The sequence below is a fragment of the Mustelus asterias genome, chromosome 12 (genome assembly GCF_964213995.1).
Source record: "Mustelus asterias chromosome 12, sMusAst1.hap1.1, whole genome shotgun sequence".
In the NCBI taxonomy this organism is placed as follows: Eukaryota; Metazoa; Chordata; class Chondrichthyes; order Carcharhiniformes; family Triakidae; genus Mustelus; species Mustelus asterias.
Window position 1 is genome coordinate 4,395,374 of NC_135812.1, and position 14,870 is coordinate 4,410,243.

Below are 14,870 nucleotides of genomic sequence, written 5' to 3' on the forward strand. Positions count from 1 at the left end.
AACACATGACCTGGAAGAAATTTGTATGTCCACCAATTAGTAATATCCATTGATTTAAAAGAACAGATTGCAAAAATAACCACTCTTGTGGTCTAACTATACATCTGTACTTGTCCATTTTCTTTTTGTCCAATCACCCAATTAACTGATGGTCTTTTGTATGCTGGCACAAACAAAATGTGATTTTGGCCGTGAGTTGAAGCTAATTGACATTGATTACGATTGGGTTGTCATTGTTGGCACACATTTACCAAAAAACAGTGACTCCCAAGCCTAAGAAATTGTTCACACCTAAATCAGAAAACGTGCAATTATTGTGACCTCCTGACTTCTGCATGATGTCCAGAATTCCATAAAACTCTTTAGTTCTGTCACTATCTAATTACTGTCTTGGCTGCTTCCATCTGCTTTAGGTTGATTTAACCCTAGAATAGTTAATTGCTTCAGTGAAGCCTGTTTCTGTATTCCCCTGTTACCTGATAGCCTCTAAATGAGTCCTAACAGCTTACGTGAGAGTAACACCATTAGCATTAATGGAGGGAGCAGCTGATGGCATTTAAAAGGTTAATCAGGCTTCCTGAAAATGTACTATTGTCAATACCGTGTGGCGCCCGATTATGTTGGCCTGTGGAAACCCTTTCACAACAACCCACTAACAGACTTTGCGTAAATTGCCAAATCATTAATAATTGAAACAAACGCTTAGCTACTAATTGATCATCTGTAATGTGTTTTCTAATCACTGCAGTTAGAGTTTTTAGCGCTAATCAAAACAGTTTCCCATTGATTCTCATTTGTCCTGGCTGGAGACTGCTGTGTTTTCTGTGTCTGTACTTGTTGGGGGGGGTGGCGGGGTGGTGGTCGATGCTGGTTTTGATTGTTTTCCTTTTTTCTGTCTCTCTTCGAAATTGATACAGACACTCAAGACAGGACTCACCATGTTTGGGGAAGCAGTTGGACGGCTGGCTGGCAGCCTACCCTCGGGGGCAATTGAGGACGAGGTTTCTACACATAGCTCCTCCCGACGTAGCCCACATATCCCTGGAGTTGTCACAATCATTGATACCGAGACAGTTGGGGAAGGACAGGTAACGTGAAAAGCCACAAGCCTGACATTTTGTGGCATTCTTGCTGTGACATGATCATTATTTGGGTTTCATCAAAAGCAGGCGTTGCTTATAAGTTGTACAGGAAGTTTTTTCCCCCTGTCTCAGAAACACAAAGGGTTAGATAGTGGCAGGAAAGAGGGTGGAGTTGTAGTTTCAACTCTTATAAGCGCTTTGCGGTTGAAGAAAATTAATTGCAAACCTTAACAACTCATCAGTGCCTCCAGATCATGAGATTGAGTAGGTGGATAAGAGAGACATCACTGTGCGGTGGCATGGTAGCACAGTGGTTAGCACTGCTGGCGGCACGGTAGCACAGCGGTTAGCACTGCTGCTTCACAGCTCCAGGGTCCCGGGTTCGATTCCCGGCTCGGGTCACTGTCTGTGTGGAGTTTGCACATTCTCCTCGTGTCTGCGTGGGTTTCCTCCGGGTGCTCCGGTTTCCTCCCACAGTCCAAAGATGTGCGGGTTAGGTTGATTGGCCAGGTTAAAAATTGTCCCTGAGATGTGTAGTTAGAGGGATTAGCGGGTAAATATGTGGGGGTAGGGCCTGGGTGGGATTGTGGTCGGTGCAGACTCGATGGGCCGAATGGCCTCCTTCTGCACTGTAGGGTTTCTATGATTCTATGATTCTATGATTTCTATGGTGGCACAGTGGTTAGCACTGCTGCTTCACAGCGCCAGGGACCCAGGTTCCATTGCCAGCTTGGGTCACTGTCTGTGTGGAGTCTGCACGTTCTCCCCTTGTCTGTGCGGGTTTCCTCCGGGTGCTTCAATTTCATCCCACAGTCTGAAAGACGTGTTGGTTAGGTGCATTGGCCATGGTAAATTCTCCCTCCGTGTACCCGAACAGGTGCCAGAGTGTGGCGATTAGGGGATTTTCACAGTAACTTCATTGCAGTGTGAATGTAAGCCAGCTTGTGACACTAATAAATAAATTTTAAACTCATTTAAAAGTCAGACTGTGTCTGATTTTACTTTTGTAAGTGAAGCTTGAATTAGGTTGAGATAGATTAATTATATCAGAAATTTCTGAGGTGGCCACTCAAAAATTATTCCATACCAAATGAGTGACAACTCTTGCAACATCCTCTCTGGTTATTTAACCAACAATATATAAGTCGCGCTATCCAGTTCAAAGCAGGAGAGACACCTTTAACTCAACAGGCTGCTAATTAATGTGGACATCTCTTGTATATCGTAATGGGCATACAGTAAAAGTAAAGTGAAGTATATTTATTAGTCACAAGTAAGGTTTACATTAACACTGAAATGAAGTAATGGTGCGAGTTTGATTTGCAGGCATTAAAACAAGCTATGTGACTGTTATCTGACATAAAGCAAAACATAGCAGATGATGGAAACCTTAAAAGAAACACAGAAGAAGCAGGAAACACTCAGCGAGTCAATCAGTATCAGTGGAGAGAACGCACAAGTTAATATTTAAGACGTGGGCCCTATTTCAGTCTGCTGGTTCCAGTAATTTCAGCCATCGACTTTCATAGTTTCCTGCTCGTCTCCACACATTAGCCTGATTTTATTAGTCATTTAATGTGGTGCGCAGTGGAGACTTTCCAGTAAACTGAGTGCCAAACAAATATTTAAACTCGGGAAGTCAGTAATTGCCTATCTGAATTATTGGAACCCAGGATGTTATTAATTAAGCTTTGTTTTAGCCAGCATCCACTTGGGGCCTGAGGCAAAAAAAGGGCTTAAGAGGAGAGTTCCAAATCATAATTCCAGTTGGATAAGTTTGTGAACCATTGAGCCAATGTACACTCTGGGTGAAAATATGCCATTTGATTTAGAAAGTGAAGGGATGACCTCATAGTGCCAGTGTGAAAAGGAGAAGGCGTTTGTAATAATTCCACGGAGATGAAAAGTCCCGTCACCAAGTTACTTTATTTACACCATACATCTGTACACAGCCAGCTCTCTAGCTGCTCCCTGCTGAATGCAGGCTGGGAGTCTGACACACCTGCTTTAAATAGGGAGCATGAGGCTCCCTGATTTAACCATCAATTAGGACTCATCAGGCAGTTCATCCTCTAGCAAGCCAACCTCATTAGCCTGGCTGAAGTCATCACAGTGTTCTCTCACCATAAGACTCACCTGATGAAGGAGCGGCGTTCCGAAAGCTCGTGATTCCAAATAAACCTGCTGGACTTTAACCTGGTGTTGTGAGACTTCTTACTGTGCCCACCCCAATCCAACGCTGGCATCTCCACATCTCTCACCATGCCTGTCTTGTCAGGTTGTCATTGGTCTGTAGCCTTGGGCGTGAGAAAGGTGGAACTCAGGACCCCAGCCACTTATCTGCACATGGTTCCGTTAACTGTCTTAAGTGACCTTGTTCCCTGTGAGGCCAGCAGGCTGTTTCTCCTTTGTTAAATTTTATTAAAAAGGCCAGTACATCCACATCACTTCCCTCCTTGTTCTTCCACCATTTCCCAGAGTTCTTGCGCTCATCTATTGTCAGATGTTGACGCCCCAAAAGGTCAAAAAAGTACAGAAATCCTTTGCAAGATATCAATGCATTTGTACAAATAGTTGAAGGAGAAGCCTTCTGAGCCTACTGCACCTTCAGGTGACCGCTGTGACTTTAAGTTCTCTCTCCTCTCTCCCGCAGAGATTTATTCCCGTTTACAAGACTTGAACTTCTGGCCTCCAATGCGATATGCAAATGAAATGATGCTGCAAATTCCAAAAGAGAATTTTCCTGGTGCATGTAAGATCTGCCCAGACTCTGCCCATTGGTAGAGTATTTTCTAACGTGACGCATGGAGAGCTTGCTCCAACACTTGCCCTCACCTGCTACCCATGCACATTGATTTTCCAATCGGAATCACTGGATACCGATCAGGAATAAGAGTGTTAGCAGATATTTTACACATCTCTAGCCCAGCAATGCTGAAGGCAGTTGTAACACCACCTGGATTGGGATTAATTTGGGGACTTGACCAATCTGTGTGGTTTCTTGTCTCAATGCTCATGCTAGATTTATGTGTAATCGGTTCAAACTTTGCCAAGCAAAGGCTAATTTATTTTATAACAGATTGATTTGGGTTGGAGACAATTGGAAGTCCAATTTCACATGATGTGTCCTGCTCTCCTCCATGCTTATTCAGAAAGATTGTGTCTGGGATAATTTTTCATAGAATCTCTACAGCGCAGAATAGGCCATTCGGCCCGAAGGATGACTTGGATTGAGAACTTCATTTTACTGATTCTGATATTGAAGAATAGCCAGATATATGATTATATAGAGGGACTTACTAACAGTGAAAGTCTAATGTAAAGAAAAGTAACAATGATTACTTAAGAAGCGAATGATTATGTGAATGGCAATGTTTTATTTTTATTATTGTGATTATTACCTTTCTGAAGTTTGTTCTACTTTTTCTCCTCGTTGTATGCTCTCCTTCCTGTATCCCCAGTTGAGATCCATAACTCATTGCACTTTCTCCTATTCTAAGTCAGTCTTTCCCAAAACTTAAGAATTATGGACTAATGTGAAAACAAAGTATCACCGGAATACTGGAAACCCACAATAAATACAGAAAAGGCTGCAAATACTCAGCAGGTCAGGCAGTGTCTGTGGAGAGAGCAAAACAAAAGTTAGTATTTCAATTCCATGGCTTATTGTCAGATATGACACTTAGTAACAAACACTTCTTCCTAATTTTGTCCATCCTTGGAGATGACTTCCTGTATGGAGCTAAACCCCTCATGGTTAGTTTAACATGCATTGGGCTGATGGAGTGAAAGGTTAAGAGTGTGTGACCACACCTGTGTGCTTCATGGTTAAAGGAGTGGCTTGAGTTCATTGATTTCTTTGATAAAGTATTTCAATTTCACACTTGCCTTCCTCTGTCATTATTGGTTCATCATAAACTCAGGTATATTTAATGTAATAGGTGAAATCTTAACAAAGAAGTGGCAGTGTGTTGGTTCCGGCGAGAAAAATTGTGTTTTTCTCTCCAGAGAAATGGGCCGGTTTTCTCTGCAGATCCAGATCTGTCGCAAAAAGGCAACTGGGCGTGTTTCCCGCTGTCATGTGGATGGGCTGGAGCTCAACACACTGGCAAAGCCCAGCTGCACTGAGATCAGGTGCCATGTTTAAAGGGCAGCTTGATTAGACAAAATAGTAATCACCCGTCACCCCACCTTGGAGCTCTTGGGGGATCCCCCTCCCCGCATTCACCCCTGGCAATTAGAGCTGGCATTCACCACCTCCCCCCAACATACACTCACTCGGTCAATGGGGCACACTCCCTTCCACCGAAATCGGACCCCTTTCCCCCACCCACACAGTCCAATGCCGGCAAACCCCCCCCCACAATGAGGTTCCCACTAAGGTCCACCCTTGGCACTGTCCCCGTCACAGATTGGCACTGCCAGGTTGGCATGGGCATGGTGCCAAAGGGCAGTGCCAGGGGGCATTGCCAGGCCACTGCCTGGCCAAGACTGCCTGGCCAAGTCCCTCTCCTCCGCGGGCTATACTCACCTTTACGCTCCCACGGGGATCCCCACAACAGGTTCATGTCTGGGTAATCCAGATCTTGATGGCGAGACTCGCAACTTCCAGATGTCACTGGATCTTGAGCCCCCACTGTCATTCCCGGATGATGAGCACGGGCTCAAGGTCATCCCCTATATATTTTTCAGACTTATTGTTGCATTCCAGATCAGCCATGGTTCAATCGGTAACACTCTTGCCTCTGAGCCAAAAGGTTATGGTCTCAAGTCCCATGTCAGACATTTGTTTGAAGTGCTGTAACCTACAAGACCAAGAACTGGGATGAGGCTGAAAAGTGCTTTTTCAGCCAGCACAGACACACTTGTTCTTTCTCATGGATCTACACCAACCACCTGATCTACTTTTATAAGACAATTCAATTTAGTTGAGGAAATGTCCTTGTGCACAGCCTGATATCAGGAAGGACTGAGACCCAAAACAGTACAAACGAGACAAAAGCAGCTTCAACAGCTATACTGCAGGCGTTCAGTTTTTAGTTTCTCATGCTACTAAGCATCTACATGTGAAGTTTCTAAACTCTAAAAGCAGGATTGCACATATAAGATGCTGTAAAATGGAGCTCTGGGTTTCAAATATCAGGTATTAAGTACAAAATGAGGACATGCTGCTGAATGTTTGCATGAGATTGGCTCGGTACATTTCCCAAGGCTCTGATATCCTTACATAATTAAGTGCCCAATTTGTACACATCATTATGTGCAGAAATTGAAAGTGTACATGGTAGATACATTGGAATGATATCAGAGATTGGAGGATTATTTATTGCTTACTTATTTGTTCGTCACAAGCAAGGCTTACATTAACACTGCAATGAAGTTACTGTGAAATTCCCCTCACCACCACACTCTGGTGCCTGTTTGGGTCAGAGCACCCAACCAGCACATCTTTCAGACTGTGGGAGGAAACCGGTGTATCCGGAGGAAACCCACGCAGACATGGGGAGAACGTGCAAACTCCACACAGACAGTGACCCAAGCCGGGAATCAAATCCGGGTCCCTGGCGCTGTGAGGTAGCAGTGCTAACCACTGTGCCACAAGAGGATATGTAGTTATGAAGAGAGACTTGAGAAATTAAGGCTTTAATCACTGAAAGGTTAAGCAGGGATTTACAGAAATGTTCAAAATTTTGAAAAAATAAATAGCAAGATACCTTCACCAGCGGATGAATCAGTAACAAGTTTAGTATTTGTACTTGAAGCACAATGGGGAGGATTGAAATATTTTCATGCAGAGAGTTATCGGAATACAGACTGTATTGTTACAAGTGGCTATAGTTGCTGATTTATTCATTAAATTTAGGAACAAATTAGAGAAATGCTTGATGGAAGAATATACGGGGAAAGGACAGATAAATGAAATTAAAGTGGATAGAAATTGTGAAGCTGGCAAATGCGCTGTTTACTGAATGGCCTTCTATTGTGCAGAGATTTCTGTGATCTGTATGGAAGCTTTTGAAATGTCTTCTTGCGCTGTACTGTCCCTCCATGTCACACTTATACTGGAAGTAGGTCATTCATTTGTTGTACATCAGGCAGTCTGTTAGGTGGTTGCGCAAGCACATCTTCAGTCAGAGCTGAAGCCATTTAACATCGTGGGTACATTTATTGAGAATGTGCAGTGAGAAAGCGGGAGGGAATGGTGAAGGTTTGCGAGCTGAGGAAAGGCAAAATGCTCTAAACTGTGTTCAAACTACAGTTTTGAGAGTGTATTACTTTGTCTAATTGTTTTGGTTGCTTGGGTGTATTATTTCAGTACTTAGATTTCCAACCTCCAAAGGGCACTGTAGGTATTGAAGTGACTAGAGCAGTGGGGATGGCATTACAATTGAGAGTTTCTAGACAATGTTACCGACAGTTCTCTTAGACCATTGCAGCCTGGAATGGCTTTATAGCGTTCCATGATTAAAAGAATGCTCACCTTGTTCTGCTAACCGTATGTGAACAGTAAAACATCAGTTTGCCAGTCAAGGGATTGCTGTGTGGCTTCTCCCTAGTGTGATCTTTTTTTTGAATCTTCCTCCAGCAGATTGCACCCGGGTATACAGACGTAACTTAAAACTGCTGCACTTCTTAAAAGAGCAGCAGAATTCACTGCTCAGCGTAATATTGTCTTCCTCGGCTTCATTAAAGCAGCTCTGCTTTCTGTCAAAGAGACGTTTTTGTCTCCGATAAATGAGTCAGACTGAGCAAGGGGGCTGGTTTGTGTTTTGTGCAGGGCTGCAATTGAAAGCAGTGGTGTATGGTAGTTAATGTCACAGTTGGATTGACTTATCACATCAGCCTTTGTGTAGTGATGTTTGACCTCGGTTATGAGCATGATTGTGCTCAGGAGATTGGAACTCCTTTGGCACAGCTACCTGTTTATTTTAATCACATATGCAATTTGTTTTCTTTTGTGTTTTCACCTTTACCTCCTTATGCTCCCATTTCTTTCTCCTTCGGTTCGCTGCCTTTGTTTAATCTTAACTTGGGTGAAAGGCACTTAATCCATGGATTTCTCTCTGTTTTTGACACAATCGAGACTCCATTGAGTTTGACTCCTGGTTGATTTTGTATGAGCCAACCCTACTTTGGTCAGCAGCTGTGCTCCAGCATTGGCCTCAACCCCTGGCCGCAGAAGAGGATGAACCAGCCAGGACTTGAGGTCTTCGTTCTATTCCAGCTAGGTGGTACAAAGATAGAATTGGAGCCAATCTTCAGACACTTAGACAATTCTATTTACAATGACACAAAAAAAACCAAGCATCTCCTAACCCAGCAACCACAGTTTCAGTCTGCACTTTATATTTGGGAACTACTGTTGCTATTGTGCATGTGCAGACTCAGAAGTCTGTGCATGCGCAAAACCTCCCTCTGCAGACTGGCTGGTGAATTAAGCCCACCCCACTGCCTGCAGCAGCTAGAAATGGTTTGGCCCGTATTTTCACTGACTAAGTGCATAAGATTGGCGTGAAAATGCATCCAAAAACGGCTTAGGATCTCTCCCATTTTCACGCGAGCTGGACACTTAGAATCAATCTTGTAAAATTCCACCCGGTATGTGTTTTTTACTCATTTTTTGGAATGCGGTACTGGTATTGTGCATTTCCATGTAACTGTTGCAAAACAACATCTAAAGTCTTAAAGTTTATTTATTAGTCACAAGTAGGCTTACATTAACACTGCAATGAAGTTACTGTGAAATTCCCCTCGTCGTCACACTCCGGCGCCTGTTCGGGTCAATGCACCTAACCAGCACGCCTTTCAGAATTTGGGAGGAAACTCGGAGGAAACCCACGTAGACACGGGGAGAATGTGCAAACTTCACACAGACTGTGACCCAAACCGGGAATCAAACCTGGGACCTTGGCGCTGTGAGGCAGCAGTGCTAACCACTGTGCCACTGTGCCATCCGTGCCACCATACCCAGTGAGACTTGGAGGTGAAACCGAACTGAATAAAATTGGATGCACTGCACTGATTCTCTTGCAATAACTTGAGTTCTACCCAAACTCTGTTGCCTGTAACCAAATCCACACCAAGTCTATTTTTCATCACATGCCTGTGACCACGACCTAGATTGGTACATGATCCTGCAACACCTTCATTGAATCTATTGAAAAGTTCTCATCCTTATTTTCAAATCACCCCATGGCCTTGCCCCTCCCAATCTCTAATGTTTGCCAGCCTTTCAATCCTCTGAGATCTCTGTACCCTCCAATTCTGATATCTTGAGTACCCCTCATTTTAATCACTGCACCATTGACGGTGTGCATTCAGCTGTACTGGCTTTAAACTCTGGAATTTCCTGTGTAAACCTCTCCAACTCTTTATTTATTAGTCACAAGGAGGCTTACATTAATACCGCAATGAAGTTACTGTGAAAATCCCCTAGTTGACACACTCCGACACCTGTTCAGGTACACTGAGGGAGAATTTAGCATGGCCAATGCACCTAACCAGCACATTTTTGGACTGTGGGACGAAACCGGAGTACCCGGAGGAAACCCATGCAGACACGGGGAGAATGTGCAAACTCCTCACAGACAGTCACCCAAGCCGGGAATCGAACCTGGGTCCCTGGCGCTGTGAGGCAGCAGTGCTAACCACTGTGCTACTGTGCCACACCACTTTCTCCAACTCACTTTCTCCTTTTAAGATGCTCTTAAAACCTATCTCTTTGGCTGGGTGTTTTGTCATCTTTGAAACACCTTGGGACATTTTACAATGTTAAAGGCACTTTATAAATGCAAGTTATTGTTGTTGTCGAATTCCTGGTATCCCAGATTTAGAAAATAAAAGAAACCACACTCGCATGCTTCTAAGAGACATTTCATAGTCATTCATTTAGCATGGATTGCATTGTCAGTCATTGTGCACATATGAATGCAGCAGCTCACAACAACGATGTGCACTTTTAATGTAGTAAAATATCTCATGTGCTTCACGAGAGCATTATGAGCCAAAGGTTTGAGCCACATAAAAAGATAATGGGGCAGGTGAACAAAGCTTTGGTTAAAGAGGTAAGTTTTAAGTTTCTTAAAGGAGGCGAGAGGTAGAAAGGTGGAGCGATTTAGGGAGGGATTTCCAGAGCTTCAGTCCTGGCCAACTGAAGGCATGGATGTCAATGGTTGACTGATGGAAATGGGGTTTATGCAAGAGGCCATAATTAGAGGAAGATCTTGGAATGGTTGGAGGTCTGCAGGTGGTTACAGTGATAGGGAGATGAACATGCAGGAGATGAATGAATGATCAATTTGAATTTCTGGTGTTGGTTGAGGGGGGAATGTTAATCAGGAATGCAAGAACTGGCTGCTCTTCTTTGGATTGTGCCATGGGATCAGAACATTCACTCAAACCCCCGCAACTGGCAAATGGTTCAATGTCTCATCCAGTACTTCTTTCAATTATCAGTCGAGATTAAAAGGCTGAAGGCCTGGAGTGGGGATTGAACTTGACCCAGAGGTGAGAGTGCTAAACTGAGCCAAGCTAACACCTAATAAAGCTATATACAGTTACACAATTGCATTTGGAGTTTTAATACTTTTTAAAATTGTTTTCTCAAAGTTACTTATTGAATTCCATCCTTTTCAGTTGTAAAAAGATACACAGTTGTAAATATTTTATTGGTTACAGGTGGTGGGCTGGTACCACCCTGTGTGTCGGTGTCAGATTCACTGTTCTACGAGGTGGTAAGGATGAGGTTTCTGTCTTTGACGTTTTCCCACATAGTGAATTACTGATCTCATTTGTAGTGGAGGAGAGGAAGCTAACATTCCCCTCAAGAAAAGTAAATCAAAGCATTTGAGTTCACCCTGATACTCTGCTTTATTGAGGGGAGACTGGAAGCACCTTTTTCTTCTCGACCAAAGAACTTTCTCATGTTGCAGAGACAGAAGATGGGAAGCTTAAGTGGTGGGGAGAGAGATATTACTAATTATGATTTAAAAATCATTTTAATTCATTCTAAAATGTGATATATACACTGGGACACAATGGGTCACCTAAAAATAGACCTTTTGAGCAATGGCTCAGATATGCACATTGCAACTCAGGTCAGAGTCATTTTTTTGTAGATCACCATGTCTTGTTCATTTCACATTTGAGCTGATTTGCAAGTTTTATTGTAAAGAAAACAACTTGACAAGTTGAGTGTGATAGCATAGATAGCAGTTATGTTACTGAACGAGTTATGAACTAATGATCAAGAGACATGAGTTCCAATCCTACCATGGCATCTGGAGAATTTAATTTCAGTTAAATAAATCTAGAATAAAAAGCTAGAATCAGTAATGGTGACCATGAACTTTCTGGATTGTCAGAAAAACGCATCTGGTTCACTAATGTCCTTTAGAGGCTGAAACCTGCCAATCTTACCCAGTCTGGCTTGTATGTGACTCCAGACCCACAGTGTTTGACTCTTAACTGTCCTCTGAAATGGCTTAGCAAGCCACTCAGCTGGATTCAGGAAGGTGGCTCACCACCGCCTTCTTAAGGTAAGAGATCCTGTGATTTGTGATTATACTGTGCTTTTATGAAATATATTTTTATCGTGTTATAAGTGGCAGTGTTTTGTTGCAAGGAGTCAGTTTGTCTGAAAAAACATGCGACACCACGCTGAGACTGCAGGATAATAAATTGTAATTTTAGCTAGTGGTGTGTTTGTCTAAACCGAGTTCATGCATTTGTGTTTACTTGGTTTCCCCCGGGTGTTCAGAGTAGAGTTTTGATTAGGTTGATTGACAGAGACAGTCATGTAATTAATGGGAATCCCGCCTGGAGTGAAGCATCATATTCTCACAATGCCAAAATAGCAAATTGTTGGGGTCTAGTCTGACTTCATATTATACCTTGGGGTTTCTGATCTGTACCCTAACAAATTGAATAAAAAGATTTAAAGAAATCAGGGCAGCCTTCCTTGGAAATGTAGCATGCCATAACATAAAGCACGCTCCATGATAGATTCCAATATCGTCCCTCAGATTTGAGTAAAGTACACCTGAAGCATGGAAAATATCCAGCGGCACAACTACAGTTCCCAGGGGAGCAATTCCAGTTGCGTTGTTCCACCACTGGAATTTTGGTGGAGGGATAGACCTACCACCTGCCATTGGCCGCCATCCAAATCCGGAAGACTGGGTCACTTTCAGATAATAGGAGCTGTACAACTGAAGTGCCCAATGCATGGCAGGACTGAAACCCTGCCACTCCATGAGGGGCAGCCAGAATTCCGGAGCTGCATAGGTGAGAGGGGCAGAAGAATTGCATTCCCTCCAGTTTCACCAGTGAGTGTGTTGGAAACCTGGTGCATCCAAACTTTGTCCCACAAGCTGCTATATCTTGTGCTGAAACTAATCCAGCAATGTGTATTTTCTGGGTTCTTGTCTCCAAACTTGTTGCTAGGTTTGGAGATAGATTTGTAAATTGTATGTGCAGGTCATGGGTTTCTTTTTGGAGTTGAAAATGATGGGTATGTTTCTACTTGTTGCCACGTAAGGATTTATTCCCAATAATCAAGGGGTCCCACCCTCATCGGAAATGAAACAATTCCAACAACGTACCACTTGTTCTACTAAAGTCTAATTCTTAACTTTGGAACAACTGGGTCGGTTGAAATTGTTTGCATGCACAGTTATCTATTGTTGCCTAATTTACCCTATAATAAAAATGGGTCAAGTCCAGGATTAAGTGAAACAGCAGATGCCCACTTCTAGTGGCTCTGTAAAATAAATGGAGAATGAAGTGATAAATTAAGAATGTTGCATAATTATCCCTTTGTGTAACTTTGAAGTCTTATGTGCAGTTTCTTTTCTCTATGAGTAAGAGTATCAACGTAATAAATTGGACCAGTGACAATCCCGCACTGTATAAAAGTCAGCCTTGGTTCTTTGGTAGCCTTCATGTCTCTGAGTCAGAAGGTCATAAGTTCAAGCTGCACTCGAGCAACTGAGCACCTAATATTGGCATGCTGCATTCCAGGGGATGCCATATTTCAGATGTGGAGTTAAACCATAACCCTCTTTTCCCTCTCAGATGGATAGTAAAGATCCCATGGCAATCTTTGAAGCTTGTTGGCCCTTTGTTGTCTCGGTCATTGCATATCCCTCAATCAGCACCACCATTGCTGTTTGTGAGACCTTGTGTGCAGATTGGCCTCTGTGTTTGACCACATAATAACAATGACTACATTTCAAAGTTAACAATTACCTGTAAAGCATGAAAGGTGTTGTTTCAATGCAGGCTCTTGCTTTGCTGCCATATGATCAACTGTTTCTTGCTCATTGAGGAGAGGCAGTAAATAACAAATAGAATTTACTTTCTTTTATTAACATCATCGCAGCTTAGATTAAATCATTATAACTTGTCCGATACCACTCCATGCATTAATTACGTTTGAATGTGTAATACATGATGCATTTCATGACTTCAGGTATAAAAAAGGTGTCAGAATTTAATAATTCATTGTAACTGAACAGTAATATTCAGCTCATTGTGTTGCTAGATTTGCGCCTTTGAAAGGGTTAAGGTGGCATAGTTTGAGGAGAAGCTGAAATGAGCGATAAACGCAGAGAAAATTGACCTGTATGAAACGATTTATGTTTAGCAATTCCACAAGTTCATAGAAACCCACAGAAGGAATGAAATCCTTTGAAATGTCAGCAGAAGATCCCCAGGTCCTTCAGCCTGTTGTTCTGGAACCAGCTATGGATTCAGACACGAGGTTTACAGGACTTTTTATTATCCTTTGATGAAAGCCAAGAGCAATTTTCCTGTGTGGCCCTGTGCTTCTTATTTATATAAAATACACAAGAATGGATTTGTCCTATTTTGTTTGTCATCCACAGTGACATTAATGCTAATTTCTCCATTTTTGAAATCTAGATTTCAACTCTTAAGTCCCTAATTATTCATTCTCTGGAGTTGAATCCTTTAGCTTCTCCATATTATAACATGTTTTGATTTACTACAACATTGATACAGTGGTGTGGCTAACAACATCTTATATAATACATAACTGTGCAGAAAACTCTTACTAGAAAACACATGTACGAAAAGAGAAAATGCTGGAAAATCTCAGCAGGTCTGGCAGCATCTGTAAAGAGAGAAAAGAGCTGATGTTTCGAATCCAGATGACCCTTTGCGAAGCTAAAATGCATAGAAAGTAGGAGATATTTATACTGTAGGGTGAGGGAATGAAAGATGAGTCAGTGCCACAAAAGGGGAAAGGCTGCTAATGGCAGCCCATAGAGAGAGTAGAAGGTATGAATGACCAAACGGCAGAGAAGCTGAAATCAGAGGGTAAGCTGTGACCGATGAAAATGTGGGGGGGAGGCGGGGGGGGGAGATGGGGGGAGACTATGCACATGTGCCTAGCCTGGTGTTGAAATGCGTCCTCCTATTTTTCAGGGTTGCTGATTACATCCATTTTGTTAAGTTGGATGACACAACAGCCAGAAGCAACTGTAAGGTGGGCAGGTTTCTCAAAAAAAATAATCACGTTGATTAATGGGAGCTCCAAAAAGTCCTTGTGAATTTATTCTGAGACAGCAAAAGGAAGTTATTTTGCTTCGTGATGCTCCCACCAGCTCTATTTCAGTAGGTGTAGTTTAACGGTATTTGAACATCTATGAAAAACAGTAATAGAATCTTGGCAAGAGTTTCATTGATCAGAAAAGTGGCAAAGGATAGTTAAACTATTTCTTGACCATGTCAGCTGTTACCAGGCCTGTGTTTGTTGCTAACACT

At 42.6% G+C, this 14,870-nt stretch overlaps 2 protein-coding genes across 7 annotated transcripts in view; both read left to right on the forward strand.

Moving 5' to 3' along the window:
* The window catches only part of eral1 (Era-like 12S mitochondrial rRNA chaperone 1), a 682,619-nt gene that overhangs the window by 485,260 nt on the left and 182,489 nt on the right, over positions 1–14,870 (forward strand). The gene's annotated exons all lie outside the window — the stretch shown is intronic.
* The window catches only part of bcas3 (BCAS3 microtubule associated cell migration factor), a 915,564-nt gene that overhangs the window by 188,826 nt on the left and 711,868 nt on the right, over positions 1–14,870 (forward strand). For all 5 annotated transcript variants that reach the window (XR_013499066.1, XM_078224612.1, XM_078224615.1 and 2 more), the window contains exon 12: positions 918–1,088. Coding sequence is in view for 4 of the 5 variants with exons in the window: in XM_078224612.1 (XP_078080738.1) it covers positions 918–1,088 (171 nt within the window). In the remaining variant the exon portion in view is untranslated. The remainder of the gene's footprint in view (positions 1–917; positions 1,089–14,870) is intronic.